This window comes from Colletotrichum chrysophilum (assembly GCF_026319265.1).
Source record: "Colletotrichum chrysophilum strain AFK26 chromosome Unknown scaffold_64, whole genome shotgun sequence".
NCBI classification, from domain to species: Eukaryota; Fungi; Ascomycota; class Sordariomycetes; order Glomerellales; family Glomerellaceae; genus Colletotrichum; species Colletotrichum chrysophilum.
The window spans coordinates 1-21487 of NW_026517351.1; the positions used below are offsets into that span (position 1 = coordinate 1).

Here is a 21487-nt window from a genome sequence, read left to right on the forward strand (position 1 = left end):
TTGGCAAATCTCAAAAAGCCTCGTGAGGAGCAGCAGTAAGCGCAGTAGGAAGAAAATAGCTGAAATGGTAGCTGTTAGGAAGCGACCGCTCACCGCCTTGGGCGAGAAGTAGTGGTGGGCCTGATTTTATTTGGGCCAATAGATGGGCTTAAAAGTGATGCCCGGATAAGAGTGATGCCCGTGTATCAGTTCGTGATGCCCGTGTATCAATTCCCTTTACAATACACGTTAGAGAGATATTGACAAAGAATTCGAAACACATCTATTAAACAAAAACTCGTTAACACGACCCGCTGAATAGACAGATGATGGCTGACTTTCGAGCCCTTCATTATACATGCTTTTGGTATCAAACAATGCTGTACGATTCTGCAATCATTATCTCCAGAATAATGATTTCAATTAAATTTGAGGTTGTAAAATCGAAAAGAAATATTCACTTCCGTCTGCGTTGTTTTTTCTCCTCCAATTTGGGTACAACAGGTTGGTAAAGGCGGAAAAAATGATGATCCAAAGAACGTCACGCACGATTCGCTGCCCCGGGAGTGAGACTTCATCCGGATCTGACGTGGCCGTCGCACCGGGGAGTCTCGGCGATTTTGGTACGGGGCATGTCGGCCGTTGCCGGGTGGATCCACGCCTGAGGGGTAGCTCCACCGCCGTTGAACCCAGTCGCGCCCGGCCAAGAGCAAACACCGAACACGCTCACCATCGCATCGACATTCTCATTGACCGGTGTTCCCTTCTCGAGGTTTTGCTAAGCCTGGACCAGGTCCTTCAGGCGAATCAGCGAGCAAACTTTCAAGTCATCCGCAAATGGAACACGGGTACCCCAGATGCCCCCAGGACGCCCCAAATTCGACCTTGAACCCTTCAAGGGCGAGATCACTGAGGCCTGGAACCGTCGCGAGACGAACGAGAGCATTATCAAATCTCTCGCCGCGAAAGGCGTCGAAGTGAACCAGAAAACGTTCCAGAGGCGGCTGCGCGAATGGGGTCTCTACAGATATAATAACAAGGGCACAGGAAAGGTGCGAACCTCTGGTGCGCGCAAAGTCGCGACACCAACAAGCGCACACGCACGACCGCCGGTGGTGAGGACACCCGCCGAGGTGCAGCGCGGCGCGCAGGAGGAGATCCCGGACTCGGTACGTGTTTGGCGGCGCGCTTTCCTTGATGCGGTAATTGTAACAGTTGGAAGAAATGGCCCGGATTCTGGGACACCAAGTGGGCTTTTGCATCAGCGGAGGGGGGGCGAACCACATCACATCTTGGGCGACGGTGGGGATGTTAAATACGTCCGTCGCCGCCGTGACGAGGAGGAGAAGACTGACTGAGAAGACAGATACAAGACGATTCACCTTCTTCCTCAACTCCAGGCATTTCCGTGGAATCATCGCCCGAAAGAAGTGAATTCGCTTCCAATTCGTACACACTCCGAGCGAGCACCCAAGCGCAACCGACACCGGCAAGCATGTCTCAGAAGGTCTGGACCCGTCGGAACCCCGCAGGCTTCGGCTTGGAGAAGTCCCTCGAGGCCGTCCGGAACCCCGCCGCTCCGAACCCGATTCCCTCGCCGCCGTCCGATGTAAGTGTTGCTCCGAACATATTTTCCTTCAGTATTCAAACTTCCCTTGTATCCTTGTTGGATCCAATATTCCATCATTTTGACTTCATTCCACCCACTGCCATCCTGAACTGCCACCTACACCTTTTGAATTGTTTCTTCCCTATCGACCCATTTGCCCATCATGACCGTAATCCCGACCACACGTCACTCTCGTACCATGCCGTTACCTCTGTGTCCGAATATGTCCCAATCGTGTCCCGAATCAGATCCCTTTCTTTTCCCATTAGATTCAGTCTCCTTGACCCATTTCATCCCCCTCTCATCATGATCCCCATCTTCTATCTAGATCAAAACCCCCGTCCATGCTGCCACACAAAATATGATCTATGTTACTCGTGAAATTCACTAACAAAACTAGGTTGATGCACTAAAGCAAGACGGCGACTCCTTCACCCTCTCAACCTTCACCTCCGAAGACGCCTTCGAGCTCGGCCACCTCCTCTACGCCCGCCTCCTCCCCTTCGCCGCCGCCGGCAAGCCCACCGTCATCTCCATCGCCCTCGCCAACAGCGGCGGCCAGGTCCTCTTCCAGACCGCCGTCGGCTCCGGCTCCCTCCCGGACAACGAGACCTGGGTGCAGCGCAAGCGCGCCAGCGTGCTGCGCTGGGGCGCGAGCACCTGGCTCCTGCACAACAAGTTCGCCGGCGACGAGGCCGCCTTCGCCGCGCGCTTCGGCATGAGCACGGAGCAGGCGGGCAAGTACGCCATCCACGGCGGCGGCGTGCCCATCCGCGTCCAGGGCGTCGAGGGCGTCGTCGCCGTGGTTGTCGTCAGCGGGTTGAAGCAGGACGAGGATCACGGCGTTATTATGGATGTCATCAAGAGCAACTGGCAGTAATTGTGGAGCGGTAGAAGGCTTGGGCGGTCCGGGAGGTGCGAATTATTGGTGAATGGTGTGTTGCATCGGCGTCGGCGTCAGCCGGAAGCGAGTCAGCGTTGTGAAGTTATCGCGAGGTCCGATCTGCCAAGGAGGTTTCCATATTGGGGGCAGGGGCGGCTGCTTCATGTTGACGAGGTCTTGGACCCTCGTTTTTGTCAATAAACGACCGTTCGTCGCAACTTGGCAAGGGATTAAACTATAAGAGTTGCAATAGGAAAATATTTCACAAAGGATCATCCCAGGGGATCGCGGGTGCCGACTTGCCATTGTTCGTCTATTTGGACGGCCTCGGCATTGGTCTTCACTGCGCCGGGCCTTTCGGATCAAGTGATTTAGACGAGTTACTGGTGCGGAGCCTGCGGATGCGAGCTGAGATTGGGGGGCGAATGGGCAAGGTCAAAAGAAAATGTGCCTTGCAGTGACGTGCAAGTTTAATCAATCCGCTGAGATCCGGCGTTGACAACTTGGCATGCAGCGCCCCTTCATTATGAGGTCAAGTGGGCGGTGGTCTGAGGTCTGTAAGAGCATTTGTGAGCGGTGATGCCCAGCTGGGCGAAGGCGGGAGAATTGGGTTATTGAAAAACTGCAGACGGGCTGCGGCTTGAAGGCGAAGGCTAGGGCGACGGAAATTGCGATGAATTCTTCCGCGTCTGGCGCTGTTCAGTTTGAGTGTGGCTCATGAGCAGCCAACTGGATAGTGTGAGCGGCTGGTGGGTGGGCTGTGTATGCGAAATGAGATTAACGCTGTGCAGACAACAGATCTACAAGTCTGCAAACATCCAGTATTGCCTCTGCTGACAAGACAATACACCATTATGTGCTTTTGAGTCGCGGTCAACTATTGACTGCAAGTTCAAAAGTCATAGTCCCGCACGAAATGTGGATAGATGTTGTGCTCAGTGAGAGAGGTCCACCGAGGTGCCATTGAACGCGACGGCGCAACGAAAGCTGGTCAAATGCCCATCCCAATATCCCATCGGGAGATACTGCTCCTTTCCCCCCTCGCCAATTCTTGCCCGCCTGTAGTGGCCGTTGGTTCCATGGATCGGATCACCGTCCCCCGGCTCTGCCCCTGGCATAGCTTCATGCGGAGAACTGGAGAACTCGACCAGGATATTCGCGACCAACTCTTCACTCCTCGCTTCACCTCCAACATCACCCGTCCAGACGAGCCCAACTCACAAAACGGCGAAAGGTCTAGATGGCCGCACTCGCGTCTCCTGCCAGGAACGTGGGCGTCGGCTGCTGATGGCTGCCCCATCCCGCAAGTTCACTGGACCGACGAGCCATGCGCCATGCAGGTTCACCCGCACTAGGACCGTAGAGGAGGGCAGCGTTGCATTGAACCAAGAGCCAAGATCTCCCGCGATGCGGTTCCTGGCCCGACATACCGTGAAGCCGCCCGTCGCTCACGATGGCCTTCTCCCTCTGCTGTTCTGCCGTCCCGAAAGTGGACTAAGACCGCTTCTACTTAACCTAGCACCGTGTTTGCTTCAAACCCCTTGCTTGCATTGCGGCAAACCTCTGCATCAGCCCCGCGTAGACTTCGGAGCGTGAACCTCCTTGAATCCGAATTGGACTGAAGCCGCATGTGATTAATGTGAATCTGGGGGAGAAGCCGACAGTCTGGAGGATACAATGGCGGCAGCGCAGAAGAGAAACGCGATGGATGTCTCTGGTCTACTAACGTATATGAATGCCTGGCCTCGCACGCAATCGCCATATCGCGATGCTCTCGTGAACCCAGGCGCAATCGTCAATCTCTTTGACCGGGTCTATCCAGCCATTGATTGACGGATTACGACTTTATCGTCAATATGGCTCCGACACTTTCCAGCCTAGGCCTGGCCACCCTTCTCCTCGGTCTGACATCCGCTCAACGCCAGATCGGCCCCGAGGAGAACCACCCCTCACTGACAACCTGGCGGTGCACCAAAGCCGGGGGCTGCACCGAAGTGAACAACTTCGTCGTCCTCGACTCCCTCGCCCACAACGTCTACCAGGCAGCCAACGGTGGCTCCTGCGGCTCATGGGGTAGCGCCGCCAACGAGACGGCATGTCCCACCAAGGAAGCGTGCGCGGAGAACTGCGTTCAGGAGGGCCTGGACGACTACTCCCGCGTCGGCGTCACCACCGAGGGTGCCGCAATGACCATGTACCAGCTCCGTGACGGCAGCCTGGTCTCGCCACGTGTGTACTTGCTCGAGCCGTCCAAGGAGAAGTACGAGATGATGCACCTGACGGGCATGGAGTTCACATTCGATGTCGATGCCACGCGGTTGCCGTGTGGCATGAACAGCGCGCTGTATCTTTCAGAGATGTACGCCGACGGCGGACGGAGTGAACTCAATCCTGGCGGCGCAACCCATGGAACCGGGTACTGTGATGCGCAGTGTTACACGACGCCGTTCATCAACGGGGAGGGAAACCTCGAGGGTTACGGAGCGTGCTGCAATGAAATGGTAAGACTTTCATACATCACCCACGATGGTGTCTTGTGATGACTGACAGTTGATGTCTAGGACATCTGGGAAGCCAACTCTCGCGCGAACCATATCGCGCCGCACCCTTGCAACCAAACCGGCGTCTACCTCTGCGACGGCGAAGACTGCGCTTTCGAGGGCGTCTGCGACAAGAACGGCTGCGCATGGAACCCGTACCGCAACAACAACCCGCAAGAATACGGCCGCGGCGCCAACTTCTCGGTCGACACCACCCGACCCTTCACGGTGGTCACGCAGTTCCCCGCCAACGCGGCCGGCGAGCTCACCGAGATCCACCGGCTGTACGTCCAAGACGGGCACGTCATCCGCAGCGAGACGGTCAACAACCCGGACCTGCCGCAGGTGAACTACCTCAACGACGAGTTTTGCGAGGCGACCGGGTCGCGCAAGTTCATTGGCCTTGGGGGCCACAAGGAGATGGGCGAGTCGTTTGACAGAGGTATGGTGCTGGCGTTCAGCATCTGGTGGGACGAGGGCGGCGGCATGCGCTGGCTGGACGGAGCGCCCGAGGCAGGGCCGTGTGATGAGACGGAGGGGTTCCCGGCCAACATTGTCAAGACGGAGCCGAACCCCGTGGTGACCTTTAGCAACATCAAGTGGGGTGAGCTTGGGTCGACGTTCAAGCCTGAGTGCAAGAATGGGCGTAGGATCTAGTCGGATGGTCGTGGTAGTGAAAAGGGGTGTTTAGCATCAAATGCCATCGTAACCGAAATTTGAGAAGACCGACAATCAGGAAATCGCTTCAAAATTCTCGCAATTGCGCATGTCTTCATCTTTGGATCACCCGTTGTATTTGTATCTCGAAAGAAAACCGTGTCAGCCGCTGTAGTCGAGAATGGTTTGCGAATCTCATGCTCGATTGTCAAAGTTGTACTCGGAATCGTTGTCAGTGTGTTGAAAGCTGACCGAGCTACCCCTCGGTGTCCAAGGTGAGGAAGCCACAGCTACAGCTGCAGCTACCCCACTTCGCTCCCAGCCTTAGTCAGCAGCAGCTTCCGGCCGACGCGTCGCTTCGCGTAAAGTGGTTGGCCAATTGCCCCGCGGCTTGACAGCTTCAAGGCAGCACACCGTCAAGAGCTCTGCAAACCCGCCAATAGTATGCCTTACTGTCGCTTCTTCGATCCATAACCAGAACTGCGAAAATATGGAGGCGGCCACAGAGCGCCATTTCTTCTATCATGGCGCCACACAGTCGACAAGCAAGTCGTCTGCACGGGTAAGTACGACCTTGACCACCGGCCGAACGCCCAGACTGAAGACTGACTTCCTCTTGCAACAGGCCCTCGAGCGGGAAAAGGAAAACTGCCACTGGTGCCAGATCCGCCGATTCCCCAATAGCAAGGAAGCCCCGATCACGATCGTCAATGAGGAAGACGACGCCGTCATACCCTCCACCTTCCGCTTCCTCCAAGAGTCGAAGCTCGGACACGGCGTCGAGGCGGCCGAGGATAGTTTCCGCTCAGGCTGCGAATGCCGCGACGATGAAGAGTGCCAGTACCGAGGCTGTCTGTGCCTCCAGGAACAAGAGGATGACTCGGACGATGAGGGCACCGCTAGGAAGAAAGTGTACATGTACCACATGCACGGCTCCAAGGCGGGACTGCTGCGATCCCATTTCCTGAAGCATTCCAAGAGGCCGATCTACGAATGCCACGAGGGCTGCGCTTGCACCGACAACTGCTCGAACCGCGTCGTCGAGAGAGGCAGGAAGGTGCCCTTGCAGATTTTCCGTACCACCCAGAGGGGATGGGGTGAGTGGTTACAGTTGCTGAAATCCTCTGGAGAACAGAAACTGATGACAGAGTACCAGGTGTGCGCTCACTTGTGGACATCAAGAGAGGGCAGTTTGTGGACAGGTACATTGGCGAGATCCTGACGCCAGAGGAAGCCCAGCGCCGCCGTAAAGAGTCGAGCATTTCACAACGCAAAGACGTGTACCTCTTCGCCCTCGACAAGTTCACCGACCCCGACTCTCCGGATCCCCGACTACAGGGCCCGCCGCTCGAGATCGATGGCGAGTTCATGTCGGGGCCGACGCGGTTCATCAATCATTCGTGCGAGCCGAACCTCCGCATCTTTGCCCGTGTGGGCGACCACGCAGACAAGCACATGCACGATATCGGCCTCTTCGCTCTCAGAGATATTCCTGCTGGAGAAGAATTGACGTTCGACTATGTTGACGGCGTATCCGACGAAGATAACGACGCGAAGGATAAGTCCAAGCAGGGCGACATGACGCCGTGCCTCTGTGGCAGCAAGAACTGCCGTGGATTCTTGTGGTAGAGATGGCGAATGATCTGATGTGGTTGACATTTAGGACCGGTCTAGCTGGACGTTACATCGACTTGGCGGCGATGCTTGCTTGGCCAAAGGTTATGAGCTGTCTCGGCATGCTGGGATGTTGTCTCGGAAGACCATCTCGACGTCATTAACGTCGATGGACCGACAATGGGGACACTGGGCCCGATGGGTCCGCAACGGACAAGGGTGGGCGTCAAGGAACCACGGGCGAAACGGGTGAACGGCAGGATACGGAGGCGCCGGTGCGTGACGGATCCACGGCCGTGTACTGAGGCATGGATGACGACTCAGGGCGAACAGTTCGTCTGAAGAAGCCGGAGAAGTCGGGTTTGTGAGGATCACCTGGCTTGGAAAACGGCCGATTCCGCAAAACTTGGCGATTTAGCACACGGTCGCATTACATTCCAGATGAGCAAGTCGTCGCCTCACTGAAAAACGCAAGATCTAATCTTGAAAAGGGAGAGATCTGAATTGCGTTAGTAACGGACAGCCCCGGCCCAGCTTAATGAGACTAATGGAAACCCGGCACGGCGTCTCAATGGGGCGGAAGGGTTCGTTTGAGACAGGCAGCTCCATTCCTGGGCCGTGTTGGTTTGGTTATGGAATTGAGTTGGCAGCGCACAGCGCAAGCCCAGCCGTTAACGTTGAGACGGTTGCCGGCTTCAGGAGGAAAATATATTTTTCATCGCATCACGCTCTCGTCGTCATCCTCCGGCTGTCTGTGTCAGGCGCCGTGAGATGCATCGTGGCTCAGCAACCTTACCGCCCGACGGACCACTTCAGCACTCTCTGAACCGCTGGAAAGCACCGTTGGGAGCACCACCTTGGGAGGGGTTCGCCGGCATAAAAATGAGTGGACTGGGCTGAGCTTGCTGGGGGACCCTGTGTCGACAGGTGTAACGGGCCCCTTGCCAAGACGCTTGTGACCAACCTCTAAGCTAAGCTAGAAAACGAAATTGGAGAGAAGGAAGAATATAACGAGATAAGAAGAAAGGAAGAGCGTTCGGAGACGATCAGATCTGGCGGTGTCTGGGCCGTTCCATTGTCTCTCAATCGATTGTGTCCTTTGCGCATTGTCTCGGGCGTTCCTGAGCAGGAGCAAAACCCACGTGCAAACGGGTAATTACTGACAGCCAGGAATGGTCTGGTTCGGTGCATGTCTGCAACCAACAGCAATCAAATAATACGGCTCCGACATACAAGAAAACTGGAAGGGGAACTGGAGCCTCGGTCACGGCCCAGACTTTCAGCATTTGCCAGACTTTCAGCGGAAACAAGCAAAATTTAGGTGACGCTAGCTCGCGAACCCCCCTGCTAGCCGAGATCCTATTCCGGGGGAGGAACTGCAACCACCTCAGCGCTGGATTCCTTCCCGCTGTCACTGTTGCTGCCGTCGTCGCTGTCGCACGTCGCACCGCAATAGGGAAGAAGTCACTGCTTCGTCACCATCCCACCTTCTACTCGTCATCCTTCACCTCTGGTCGGTTTCCTCCTCCCGATCACCACCACAGGGGAGGCACTTCCACCACCACCATCACCACCACTGCCTGTACATCTCGCCAACGATCTCGTCGACGTTTCATTCGCTACTGCTCCAAACACTTCCAGATACGCACTTCCCCCAACGGCACCAACACATCCGCAGCCGCACCCGCCTTCTTCAGCCAACCAGCAAGCAGTAGCTCATCACGTCAAGGGTCCAGACCACCACCACCACCACCACCTTCTCTCCTCCAGCGATTGTCGCCCGACTCTACGCCTCTTGTCCTCCTTGTCTTCTCCCTTCCACAGTTTGTTGTCTTGGACAGAAGCGCTACATTTCGCGAAGCTCTCGTTTGGCGACAACGTTTCTTGGACCAATAGTACATATTATCCAGTCCTAGCCAGGCCGCGCCACATCATATACGTCAGGCTATGGACCGACGCATCTCTTATTGCTAAAACTTAACCCCGCGCATATACCTAATTCCACTCTGCCGCTGAAGCACCGTCACGATGGTAAGCTGCTCCTCAATCTCATGTCGCCTTCGGAGCGTACTCCGATGCCCAAGCGCCATGTCCAACTGCACCACGGACGGCCGCTGCTTCAAACATCAGACTAATGACAACTTCGTAGGGCTGCTGCATGTCTAGATCCCAGAGTGGCTCGATCTCGCCCTACCCAGGCCCGACGAACACCGGCTCAGCCCGCGCAATCAATGCCTCTACTTCGGCCGCCGCCCACGACCGCGACGACTCCCCCGCCGCCTCCACGACACAGGCTTCCAGCCGTGGTCGCCGCCACCGTCAGTCCACCCTGCCTCTCGACAGGCACATCAACAAGCCCCTCCGCCGCCACGTCTGGGCTTCCAAGAGCCGTGTCTGGACCCGTTCCGCCATCAACCGTGAGCGCAAAGATTTCTTCGAAACCCGCGTCACTGGACGTCCAGAGATATGGCAGTCCCTTCACTACGCTCTGCAGGTCCTCTGGGATCCCGCCAGCCATGGTGCAGCAGAGGACGGGACGAATGGCCTGGCAACAGCCCAGAGCATTCTTGACGCGGCGGATATCACGTTACCCACTGGTGATCTGGCCCAAGGTGCCTATGATCAACTTGGCAACTACTACCAGCTTAACGAGTGGGCGGTGGCTAATCCCACGAATCTTGTCGAGGACGACGCAACAATACACGTCGCGGACGACGACGAGGGTCTCTCGACGCGCGACTTCAAGGATGACCTGGCGGGCGGCGAAGAGACAACCGAGGAACTCGACGAAGACGAGAATGTAAGACGGAGAGAGGAAAAGGGCAAGGCGGTGACTGACGCTCGGGACCAGCTTTCTCTTCTTGCTCGCCTGTCTGAAAATGGGCGTGATGTGACCGTTGGCTTCTCCAAAACCGACACCGTGAAAACCATTACCGGCAAAATACTAAACGAAGCAGGGGTAAGCTCTATCATTTTGAACTTCGGTCTGCAACTATCTTGACTAACGTATCTACCAGCTCTCTCCAAACAAGAAGAAGATACGCTTAGCCTTCATGGGCAAGCTTCTCAAAGAAAACCTGCGTCTTACGGAGCAGGGTTGGACTCAGGGCCAGGTTATCAATGCCTATGTCTCTGACAGATAGTCTCAAGAGCATATGGACTTTTTCCGGGAAGGATGGCAGGAACGATGGCGCTTAGTGCGTCGACGAAGAAACGCCATCAGCATCCACCGCTCGAGCCCACCCTGGACGACGCGTTATTCTTCATACTTCGAACCTGACCAATAATGACAACCCAGCCGTCAAACTGCCCCCGAACACCACAGCGACCTGTTCAGCGTTTCCGTACATTCTCAACACCACAAGGATGGGTTACTTCAACCAACAAGGCACCTACACACATGGCCAAAGCCATCGACGGCAGCACTCTTAATCCTCCAGCTTCAACACGGATACACGAACGCTCCCTTTTTGTTTACTATTTGGTTTCAGTCTGGATAATACCCCTTTTCATCGCGATCCAACTCCTGCAATCTTTGGCGTTTCGGTGGAGGGTGTTTGCCGGCCGCCAAAAAGAAAAAGCCTTTGTTTGTTTGTCAGCCATTACGAGCATGACACGCTCTCATTAGTTTAGTGATTACGATTCCGCTCAGCCAAAACTGTGGCATACCCAGCGGAATGTACGTATGCATATGCCCTGAGGGGGTTCACCCCTCAGGCTTGGTCAATACCGTACTTAATACGACATGATTCTTCATCATACTCATCGTACCCATGCCATGACGCCACCTGGGTGACATGGACTTGCTTAGAACATGAATAACATCTCATTTCTACCTACTCATGACGCCTGACCCGGCTGCACTTTTTACTCTAACCACAAAAAGAGGAGGGGGCGAGAGGGAGAGAGCCAACGAAGGGGGGAAAACACAGACAAGGACTCAATCCCTCCCCTCATATTTCATTTCCATTCAGCACCGCCAGCCAGCCAGCCCGCCTTCCCAGGTCGCATCTTTCTCTCTTGCTTCCCTTTTTAGATCTTTCAACCCCATTACGCCCGCAGGCTGGAGATTAGCCGGGAGGGAGGTTGTTAAAACATGACATCGGGGCGACTACTGCAGTATCGATATATAGCACCTACATCCGTCACTACAACCCTCACGCCGCTGAGCCGATCTTGTTGAGTCCCTTGAGGGATCCCAAGCTCAGCGCCAGGCCTTGCGATCTGCTTCTTATTCTGACGAAGCCGGTGATGGGTCCGTCCTCGCCCTCCTTCTCGATGCTCAAGTTGGCCAACGCGTCCTCGCCTGCGCATTTGTTAGTAACGAAAACATGATGTGGAAAGTCATTCAACAACTTACCGAATACGCTGCGGGCGTACAAGTTGGCGCTCAAGAACTGGCAGTCGCCCTTCATACTGGCCTCGGGAGTCAGGCAGTTCATGTTTGTGGCCGCCATCAGCTGCTCCAAGAAGTCACGCAGCGACTTGGCCTTGGAGTTGATGTTGACCTTGTTCTCCCACTCGAACTCGGTCCACATGGTGCGGAACTGCGTCTCGGTGCAGGTGGCGGGCTGGATGTAGTCCATAATGTCGACGTGGAGGTCGTTCAGGATGACAACGTTGGTATCCGTAGAGTGGGCACCATCGTAGACAACGTTGCCGAAGATGACACCGGTATCCGTGGAGGAAACCTTGATAGTGCACTGGACGTTGTGGAAGTCGTGGGGACCCAGGTTTTGTGTCGTCGGCCTCTCGACAACCTTGAGGTCACCGAGGGTAGCAAATTCGACGGAGAGGTTCTGCAGCGTCTCCATAGTCTGGTTGACCAGGAGGACGTCAAGAACGATATCGAACTGGTGGACCTTGACGTAAGCCTCGGCGTACACAGGGTCGGAGAAACCGGTAAGCTGGACGACACGGCTGAGCTTGGAGGAAAGGTCCTCCGCCGTAGCCTCGCCGCCGGTTGCTCTCTCAAGGTCAACCTCAATCTCGTCCAAACCGTCGGTGGCGTTCTTCTTGGAGAGCTGGCGGATCTGGACGACATCGTCAACCTGGATGGCAGTCTTGGCCTTCTCGACAGCCTCCTTGGCGAGACGCTTCTTCTCCTCGGCCTGAACCATGGCACGGAAAGCCTTGCGGGTGTCGTCGAGGTAGACGGTCTTGAGCTCCTTGTGCTGGTTGAACTCAGCCAAAGAGCGGACGCAAGACATGATACGGTCGACAGAGTCCTCGTCAATGGGAGCCTTCACGAATTGCGACTGACCAACACGGATGATGGAGATCATGATGAGCATGGCCTCACCGCGGAGGGCGTTGGTGCGACCAGCCTCCTTGGAGATCTCGGCATGGCGCATGACGAGCTTAACCAGGGTGGCGGAGAGAACAGTTGCGAGGTAGTAGTCACCGTCGAGGATGAGCTGGCGCAGAGGAGGCTTCTGGGCAGCCTTCACGGCCTCCAACTTGGCAGCAACGGAAGACTGGCTGGTAAGAGCAGTCTCGGTAGCGTAAGTTCCGTCAGCAAGCACCTTGCGGGAGCCGGTCGGTTGTGCGGGCTTGGAGTGTCCATTGACCTGCTCCTTGTTCTCCTCCTCACCATCACCGTCAAGCAGTCTCTGCTCCGAGGCGAGAATGGGGATCTCGCCCAAGCTGGAACGGATGCTCTTCCATGCGTCCCTGATGTCGCGCTCCTCCAGAGAGTACTCTCCAATAATCCACATAATACCCCTGTAAACCTTGCCGGCGCGAACCTCGCTGAGGGTAGCCACCAACCTCTGCACAATCGGCTTGCGCAGCTTGGGGAACTTCTCGACGACCTCCTTAACGAAGTTGATGACGTCGACGGCGGAGGTGTTGTTGAAGTCGGCGATAAAGTCCATGAGCAGGTCGACGACGCTAGCGGCAACCTCGGAGAACTTGATGGCGCACTGGTGGATGGAGTGAATGAGGAGCTGGCGGTACTCGGTGTTCTTCTCGTATTCCTGGTCCACGGTCTTTGACAGCTCCTTCTTCAGCAGGAGCACGACCTCCTCGACGTTCTTGCTCGACACCATCTCGAGGGCAATACCCAGAGCCTTGCGGCGAACATCGATATCGGGGCTGGAAAGGACGCGCAGAATTTCCATCACCAAATCATCCAAGATACCCTCGTTCTTCTTGCGAAGCTGGTCCACGCGGTCGAGGACAATCAGCTTGACATTGTTATCCGCCTCCTTGATGCTGAGCTCAATGAACTTGGCAGCGGCGGCCTTTACTGCGACGGGGTTGTTGGTGAGGGCGGTTAATGACGAGGCAGCTTCGTAGACGACGGTCGAGGTGCTGGCTTCGAGAAGGTCGAAGATGAGACGCAGATAGCGCGCCTGCTCGGGTCAGCCATGCGCCAAGCAGATTATTCTTGAGATATCCTACCTTGTTCTGGGAGTTCTGAATGGCATCCTTGCGAATAAACTCGAGCTCAACGAGCTGCAGGAGCTCTTCTGCGTTGGGGATGCCCTCGAATACTGTGCTCAGGTAGAGCAGAGCCTTCTCGTGGTCGATGGAGGCCAGGGCGGCGAAGGCATTGCGCTTGCACGTCGGGTCGTTTTCAGCTTCGAGGAATGTGCTGATGAGGTCGGAGGCGTCCGGGATTAGGGAGGCGCTGTGTGTGTAGATGGAGGAGACGGCGAAGACGGCGTTCTTGCGCACGTATGCGTGGCGGTGCTCGAGGCACTGTCTCGCGGAGGACAGCAGAGGTTCGATAAGTTCGGGTTCCCTCAGCTTGCAGAGGAAGCGGAGCGTGTTTCCGCGAATGTACTCGTTGGGATGTTGCAGGTCGTTTCTGATACCGTTGCTGGGGCCAGAGTGTCAGTAGGGGTGCATGCAGCTTCAGCTGGAGGCCAGAGGCGCCACGAACCAGACCAAGATCATTTCCTGCTTGAGCTTGCCATTGGAGTCGAGCTTGGGGCAGATCTCGTAGTAAAAGTAGAGGAGCTTCTTCAGAGGCTTGTGCTTCGAGGGCATGACGAAACGGATGATGTGCATAAGGAGATTAGGCATTGGGTCGCCGTTGAGCATGATGGTGAGAATGCGCTTCATGGTCTCGACCTTGCTCTCGTCGGTGCCCTTCTCGAGCTGCGTGCGCAGGTCGGCGAGGGAAGGGACGTCGGCGGCATTGTCCTGGTGCACCAAGCTGTAGGCATTTTCCAGAAAGGAGGCCATCGTGACGGCAGTGTGTTGGTGTTGCTGGCTCGGTGCCGGCGCGGTGAGGGTGACGACGTGTTCAAGGGGGGATTAAGATGGAAGTCGGGGGGTTCGAGTGGGATGTGTCGAAGCTGGGCGGTGGGGATTGGGGATTGGACGGCAGTGTGTCTAAGGGACGGGGGGAATACGTGTTAGCTCAGGGAGCTCCTTCTCTACGATTGGAACTTTTTTTGGGCGATGCAAGTGCTGGAGACTGGAAAGTGACATACTCTTCTAGGCCATCCGTTTTACTCAATCCACTTCCACACGAGAGCTCCTTCGGCAAGCATGCGTCGTCAGTGTTTGTGTGGGTTGTTGGGAGCAGTTCGGTCCAGTTCACTGATTCGCGATACACGGCTGCGCAACTGTAGCATATACCGCCGGGCCCTCTGTACACTGATCTGGCCCTTCGTGAATATCTGTCCCCGGGCGCCGAACAGGTGTCACTAAGCGAAACACGTGACGGCAGTGGACCCTTGAACTCGGAGCGGATTAAGATGCCGGAGAGGCCCAGCCAGAGCCTCTGCCAACGGAGCTCTTCCATTGGCCGAAGCTCTACCCACTCATGATGGCAGACCCCGCCAGGGCTGAGGGACGACGGGGGCCATCCCGCTTTTCTTGCATTTCCATTCCCCAGCCTTGCAGCCCCAAAAGACACCAAGTCGCGACGAAACACCGACACCGAGCTTTGTCGACGACGCCGCCCACCATGTCGGCCCCCAACGATCAGTTCTACCTGCGATACTAGTGCGTCTGGTCCTGCTGACCTCTTTTGGATTGCATCCAGCTAACGGCAGTAGCTCCGGCCACTCTGGACGCTTCGGCCATGAGTTCCTGGGTAACACGCCCCGCCGACCTTGACGTTCGTTGCGGCAAACCCGCTGACACCGATCCCAGAATTTGACTTCCGCGTTGTCGGCGACGGACGCAGTGCAGTTGCACGATATGCCAACAACTCCAACTACAGGAACGACAGTCTGATTCGCAAAGAGAGTACGACACCTCCCCGCCTTACAGCAGGCAGGCAAGAGCTGATAAGTGCATATAGTGTGCGTCAGCGCTCTGGTCGTCGAGGAGATCAAGCGCATCATCAAGACGAGCGAAATTTTGAAGTGCGCTTCCAGACACCAATGCCCCAGAAATCGACTAACACCCTCCGCAGGGAAGACGACTCAAAGTGGCCGCAAAAGAACAAGGACGGACGCCAGGAGCTTGAGATTCGGCTGGGGAACGACCATATTTCTTTCGAGGTGGGTAGGAGTCATCCGTTGGCTCTCAGGGCACCCGGCTGACATGTTTCGGGCAGACCGCCAAGATTGGCTCCTTGGTCGACGTGACGGAGTCTGCAGACCCGGAAGGATTGCGAGTGTTTTACTACCTCGTGCAGGACCTGAAGGCTCTCGTCTTCAGCCTGATTGCCCTGCACTTTAAGATTAAGCCCATCTAAACGCGATCGACGACGACAACGACCCCGACGACAGCGGACGGCAATGAAGAATGGAGATACCCGAGACCGGCAACAGCAACTGACCACCGGTTCAGCGAGGGGCCAACTGTTTAATGTGGGAGGGGGTTTGCTACGAGACGAACATGCAATGACGAAAAACGCCCCGCATGCCGCGTGACCTGCGGACTGCGGACAACGGGAAACAACCCGACTACTTCTAGAAAATGCATAACGATGCGGGTGTATGCATGAAGCAGTTCTTGGGCCCCTTCAGCTCGGACATGACGGCGGACGTGGGGGGAACGGATGAAAAAAGCAGAGAGAGATAATCAATCGATTGGTAACTAGCCATCCCTATTTCATGAGGTAGACTTACACGGGCGTGGCCAAATTTGGTCGCGATCCCGCAATAACGAGACACGTCTTTTTTTTTTTCTTCGATGATAGTGTCATGCACGCCCGTTGCCTCGCACGAAAAGGGGACGCTGGCCGCGCAGATCGGCCGTGTTCTGAGATTAGGTCGGAGACGGGAAGGGTCTGAGGTGGTGAACTGACATGCGGGCCGCTGTCATCAGCTAATGACGAGAAGCTAACCCAATCTCGCCGGACCTGATGATGGGATGTTGGGTTGTGTCACGCAGCTCTTGAGTTCACGTTGGCTCGAGCTGTCAACGGGAGCAGTGCCGAGTCAGACTTGTAACGGCGGATTCTGGACTAAGCATAACAGGTCCGGACAGATCGGGTCGGTCGGGGAGATGCGGGTTCTTGCAAGGAGAGGGCCAGGGCCAGGGCAGGGCTGAGACCAGACAGCGAACGGCGGGAGTGCGGCTTTACTGCTTTATTGCTTTAGCGGCGATGGTTCAAGGCGGGATGTGAGGCGTGGCGGGAGCTGGCTGGTGCCCGGCGTTCGGTTCGGTTCAGGTCAGTTCAGGGGAGGAGGGCATGAGGGGGGTCAGCGTGACAGCATGATAGTCCGTCCTCTTGATCTCCATGAGGTCGAAACAAGCCTCGAGAGGCGGCGAATTGCTAAGAAAGTAGATGACGGGTGTGATTGTCCCCGTTTTGAGCAATGTGCTTTGAATATCGAAAAGGGGGAGGAAGGCATTCCATCATCCAACGGTAATTAGCTGGCACAGACGGCAGCGACAATGCATACGTGATGTGATGGGCTCACAGACAGTTGGCAGGGAGCTGCTTGGTCGGGATGACTGTAGGCGGTTTAGAGGATCTGCCTTGTGTGTGTTGTGTCTGTAGCACTGCCTTTCTCCATTTCATGTGAGGCAATGGAAAGGGATGAGGCTTAGACGGGAGTTGAGAGAGGTGAGGCGGTTGGTCGTGGCTGGGGTCCGCCTTGCATTAGACGTTGAGTACCTTACTCGGGCAAGTAGATGAAGTGTCTATTGCATGCAGATGGACATGCAGCTCAAGGCAAGATGAGGCAGGTAAATTGCAGTGCTTGGACTCGTTGGAAAGAACCACCTCACCTCGGTCTGAGTCTTGAGTGGATATTCATACCTGCGAGAGCACAGAGTTTGGCCCCAGTCTGTGCCACTGCGGCAGGTTTACGGTTGAAGAGACGGGTGCAGCGCCCGCTGACGCCCTCCGTTCCATTCCTCGGGGCCCTGGGGGTGAAGTGATGAATGTCACTGGGCCCGGGCCCTGGAACTGCAGATGCGCCCTTCCATTGCAGCGGGATCCGGCAGGGCAGCGCCTGCAAAAACGGGGACTGCGAGCCCCCCGCCAGCCCGAAAAGGGCCCTGCGCTTGGGGGGGAAGACGAGAAGAAAATTCAGCAGGACATGAGACATGAGACCGCTGGCTGCAGCGCCTAGGTAGGTATGTACCCAGGACAGATGCACGAGCATGTCATGTAGCGATGGGGGGGGCAGTTCGTGTTCGGTACCTCTTGCAAGCCTCTGTTTACTAAGTAAGTGCTCAACCTGCGCAGTCATGAGGTGAGCTGGCTTCCCGTCTTCTGCAGCTTTTGGGGGCCCGGGACAAATCAGACGACACGAAAGTGGCTGAAGCTGGAGACACAGAGGCGACGACGAGAGAACCAGCAAGAGGCTGGAGGCGCTGAGGTGTTCCCGTCAGTTCTGCTGGCAGTGCTTGTCTGTCTTAGTGCGTGACGCTTTCAGCCCAGAAGAACCCTCCGCTAGGGATGTCGACAGCCAAATCCACGGCTAAGGGGTGTTCAGCGACGCCGCTAGAGAAGTCGGGGGCAAAGTCTCGTGGCTGGCGTCCGTCTAGCGTGGTTCTTTGACAGAGAGCGAACGCCAGAAGCGACAGCCAAGCATCAAGACTGGTAACGAACCCAGTGAATACTGGAGAGAGTCAGGGAGACAGAGAGCGAGAGAGAGAGAGACGGACAGATGGAGGCTTGACAGCGCAGAAATGCCACATGCCGGGGAGACCCTTCTAACGTGGCTCGCGGTAACGATGCGATGGAGAGAAATGCCCGTTCTCAGGTACCTTCTCTGCCTGTGAGGTATGGCAGGTACATGTACACTAGAGGGGGTACTCAGCAATGAATGGGGGAAGGCGGGGGGAGGGCGTCATCGGCTGCAATGCATTGACGGTGGACTCCTTCTCTCTCCAGCTCCCTTTTTCGCTGCATCTTGACTGCAGTATTTCGTCTGTTGCCGCCATATGTATCCGTAGCTGTTCATGTGCCCGTACGCTGTGCTGTCTGCTGTCTGCTCGTGTGCTCTCCGTCTCACCCATTCGATTCTTCAAACCGAATAACGCAACAGTCAGAAAATCATCAAACAGCAGCCAAAAAGGATACTCAACACCATCTCAACATCGCAACCAACCCGCGAGAACGATAACATTGCCTTTCCAATTACACGCACCTTCAACATTATCCGTTGCTTCCCCGCCAATCACCTCACTCCATCCCATCTCGTCCCATCCCGGCAACAAAGTCCATCGTCCCCTCCTCCCCCCATTTTGCATTCCGCGACCCCCCATCTTCTCTTTCCCGCTTTCCCCCAGTCGCAGAGCAGCAACAGAGAAAAGCCCACTCACTGGCCCAAGATCCAGTGGTAGTGTCCTCTCCCCAATCGTCACACCCCCGTCCCATTTCCCCACTTGATTGAAGGACCTTGGTTGGCCCTGTCCCTCTTGCCCTCTATCTTGCTCTGTCTCCGTCTCCGTCTCCGTCCCTCTGCAGTCTTCACGGTTCAGGCCCAGGCCCTTCCTACCCGTCTCTGCATTTTCTGGTGCTGCCCTCCCGCCGTCGCACTTGTACCTTTGAGAGAGAGGTACCTCCCTTTACCTGCTAAGGTAATTCGAGAGTGTCTGCCGCTGCCTCTAGCATAGCCGCATGGAGATTTGTCTCTGTTGAGCTGTGCCGTCGCTGTTAGTTGTGGCATTGCATTGTAAGGTACTGCAACTTGCCTACAGATACCTAGCCAACCCTCCCATTCCTCGCTGCTCGCCAGCATTTGCATCTGCCCGACCTCGCCTCTGTCACATCAGTCATACATCCGCCGCTTCTGTGACAATTCTATATTTCTCGCCCAGAATCTAAGCTTCGTCACCTGCGGCAAGCTTCTCCTCTCTGTTTTGGCTCAAATCCCGCGCCGAACCCCCGACATCGTCATCCCACCAGGCGCAAAGTATTCTTGCGACCCTACTTTACTTACCTTCTTCACCTCACACTCGACTTCCCCCATCACATCAGCTTGCTCGACGACGCGGTGTTGGATTTCTCCCGACCAATGCCCCTGTCCGCCGCCGACCGCCTTCTCTCGCTTGGCAGCTTGTGATTCCGTCCACTCGGAGCCAAACCTACCTTACCCCAAGGCGCTGCTCCCACTGGTCTGTATCACCTCCTCGCATTCATCCCCTCGACCGAGTTTCCTCGAGGAATAACCAAGCAGCCCACCCGGCGACTTCGCTGCCCTCCGACGTCGAAATAATCATCGCCGCATCGTTGCACCCGAACCCGAACCCGCCCAACGACACTCCATCTGCTCTCCCTCCGCGATTCTGTTGCCCCCCTGCTGTCATCATTGCGGAGCCCTTCAACCCCTGCTGGCGGTAAAGCCGCAGCGTTCCCCGTCGACGCGACCGACCCCCATCGCCCGACATCGACGTCCACCGCTGCCAGTGCCGTTGCTGCAGCGCTCCATCCCGTCTTCACGATCATCCACGACACACGACACCTTTCCCAGCCCAGCATGCCGACTCCCTCATCCAACCCTCCTCCCGACCCCCACTCTCCTCGATCGCACAGTTTCTCGACATGTCCTGAAGACAGCAACTCAAGATCTCCCCAACGCAGCTGGCGTCCACCCACCGGCCCAGATGCCAACGACGGCCCGGCAGCGATGGATCCCCATCACGACCGCGACCGCATGGACGAGGACGCCTCTCCCGCTCCCGTCAGCGCCCCAATGTCTCCCACCGAGGGCATAAGCACCGAGGTCATTCTCGACGACGAGCCCACATCCGCCGTCTCTTCCTCTAGATCAACAACCATGTCGCCGAGGCCGCAGTCGGGCGACACCGCCCACTCGTCGCCTGCGGCTGATATGGAGTCTTTCAAGCAAGGCGAATCAGACGAGGAGGGACACTCGGCCGGTGACAGGCTACGGGCGTCCCGTGCTGATGGATCGAGGCGGCATGATACCAGGCAATCCGCAACGACACTACACGACGACGGCAAGGGCATGGATATCGATGCCGATGACGTGTGGGAGGAGGAGCCAATGGCACCCTCTATGGGTTCAGAATATTCCAACATGAGGGTATGCTCCCCCCATCGATGACTGATTCCATGCACCGGTTTGCTGACTGCCACAGATAATTCCATCATCACCATCATCCTTTTTGCGGCCAGGGAGCAAGTTCCGCGGCACACAGCAATCCGAGCGACAGGTTTACGACGTCCAGGTCGAAATCAAGCATGTCGACCTGAGGGAGTCATTCCTCTGCGGCTATCTGCGTATTCAAGGTACAAACAAGCCACAGCTCCCCCGCCCACTGTGTAACGCCCGCTAAACTTTGTGCAGGCCTCACTGAGGACCACCCCACGTTGACGACATACTTCGAGGGTGAGATCATCGGCACCAAGTACGGCTTCACCACAAATCACGAGACCTGGGGCGCCACCGATAAGATCGACCTCAACCACTGGGCGAAATTTAACGCCTTCCGTCCTTTCCAGAAGCAGGCGCGTAAGGGCCCTGTGGTGATCCGCGACGTGGCCCAGCGCGAGAACATTTTCATGCGCTGGAAGGAGCATTTCCTCGTACCCGACCATCGCGTACGCACCATCTCTGGCGCTAGTTTCGAAGGATTCTACTACATCTGCTTCAACCAGGTCAAGGGTGAGGTGAGTGGAATATACTTCCACTCCAAGAGCGAAAAGTGAGTGCCGACGATACCCTTTCAAAAGCCCGAGACCCCGAACGGGCTTTTGTTGTTCTTTTCTTCTTTTGCTGACGCCATTCGTCACCAGGTTTCAGCAGCTCGAGCTCAAGCACGTGGAGGACAGGGGCTGCTTCAGCGCCATGGAATTCAGATAAGAACAGG

The 21487-nt window shown here is 56.2% G+C and overlaps 8 protein-coding genes across 8 annotated transcripts; 7 read left to right on the forward strand and 1 right to left on the reverse strand.

The window, feature by feature from the left end:
* Nucleotides 1-836: 836 nt before the first annotated feature.
* COL26b_007708 (uncharacterized protein) lies at nt 837-1337 on the forward strand (the record flags this gene model as incomplete). The annotated part of the gene is made up of 2 exons (XM_053180493.1): nt 837-1148; nt 1245-1337. 2 exons carry the CDS (start codon nt 837-839, stop codon nt 1335-1337), a joined length of 405 nt encoding a protein of 134 aa, XP_053035486.1.
* A 137-nt stretch (nt 1338-1474) lies between these two features.
* COL26b_007709 (uncharacterized protein) lies at nt 1475-2468 on the forward strand (the record flags this gene model as incomplete). Its single annotated transcript, XM_053180494.1, has 2 exons — nt 1475-1588; nt 1989-2468. 2 exons carry the CDS (start codon nt 1475-1477, stop codon nt 2466-2468), a joined length of 594 nt encoding a protein of 197 aa, XP_053035487.1.
* Nucleotides 2469-4327: 1859 nt separating this feature from the next.
* Nucleotides 4328-5668, forward strand: COL26b_007710 (uncharacterized protein; the record flags this gene model as incomplete). Its single annotated transcript, XM_053180495.1, has 2 exons — nt 4328-4972; nt 5033-5668. 2 exons carry the CDS (start codon nt 4328-4330, stop codon nt 5666-5668), a joined length of 1281 nt encoding a protein of 426 aa, XP_053035488.1.
* A 490-nt stretch (nt 5669-6158) lies between these two features.
* Nucleotides 6159-7297, forward strand: DIM5 (Histone-lysine N-methyltransferase, H3 lysine-9 specific dim-5; the record flags this gene model as incomplete). Its single annotated transcript, XM_053180496.1, has 3 exons — nt 6159-6230; nt 6294-6765; nt 6825-7297. The coding sequence occupies 3 exons, from the start codon at nt 6159-6161 to the stop codon at nt 7295-7297; spliced, it is 1017 nt and encodes a 338-aa protein (XP_053035489.1).
* Nucleotides 7298-9310: 2013 nt separating this feature from the next.
* Nucleotides 9311-10425, forward strand: COL26b_007712 (uncharacterized protein; the record flags this gene model as incomplete). Its single annotated transcript, XM_053180497.1, has 3 exons — nt 9311-9313; nt 9432-10241; nt 10300-10425. 3 exons carry the CDS (start codon nt 9311-9313, stop codon nt 10423-10425), a joined length of 939 nt encoding a protein of 312 aa, XP_053035490.1.
* A 1014-nt stretch (nt 10426-11439) lies between these two features.
* COL26b_007713 (uncharacterized protein) lies at nt 11440-14476 on the reverse strand (the record flags this gene model as incomplete). The annotated part of the gene is made up of 4 exons (XM_053180498.1): nt 11440-11588; nt 11643-13638; nt 13688-14108; nt 14172-14476. The coding sequence occupies 4 exons, from the start codon at nt 14474-14476 to the stop codon at nt 11440-11442; spliced, it is 2871 nt and encodes a 956-aa protein (XP_053035491.1).
* A 730-nt stretch (nt 14477-15206) lies between these two features.
* MNH1 (Protein mago nashi) lies at nt 15207-15944 on the forward strand (the record flags this gene model as incomplete). Its single annotated transcript, XM_053180499.1, has 6 exons — nt 15207-15244; nt 15298-15335; nt 15395-15490; nt 15546-15609; nt 15660-15747; nt 15804-15944. 6 exons carry the CDS (start codon nt 15207-15209, stop codon nt 15942-15944), a joined length of 465 nt encoding a protein of 154 aa, XP_053035492.1.
* Nucleotides 15945-20130: 4186 nt separating this feature from the next.
* Nucleotides 20131-21480, forward strand: COL26b_007715 (uncharacterized protein; the record flags this gene model as incomplete). The annotated part of the gene is made up of 4 exons (XM_053180500.1): nt 20131-20700; nt 20756-20906; nt 20965-21322; nt 21414-21480. The coding sequence occupies 4 exons, from the start codon at nt 20131-20133 to the stop codon at nt 21478-21480; spliced, it is 1146 nt and encodes a 381-aa protein (XP_053035493.1).
* Nucleotides 21481-21487: the final 7 nt, after the last annotated feature.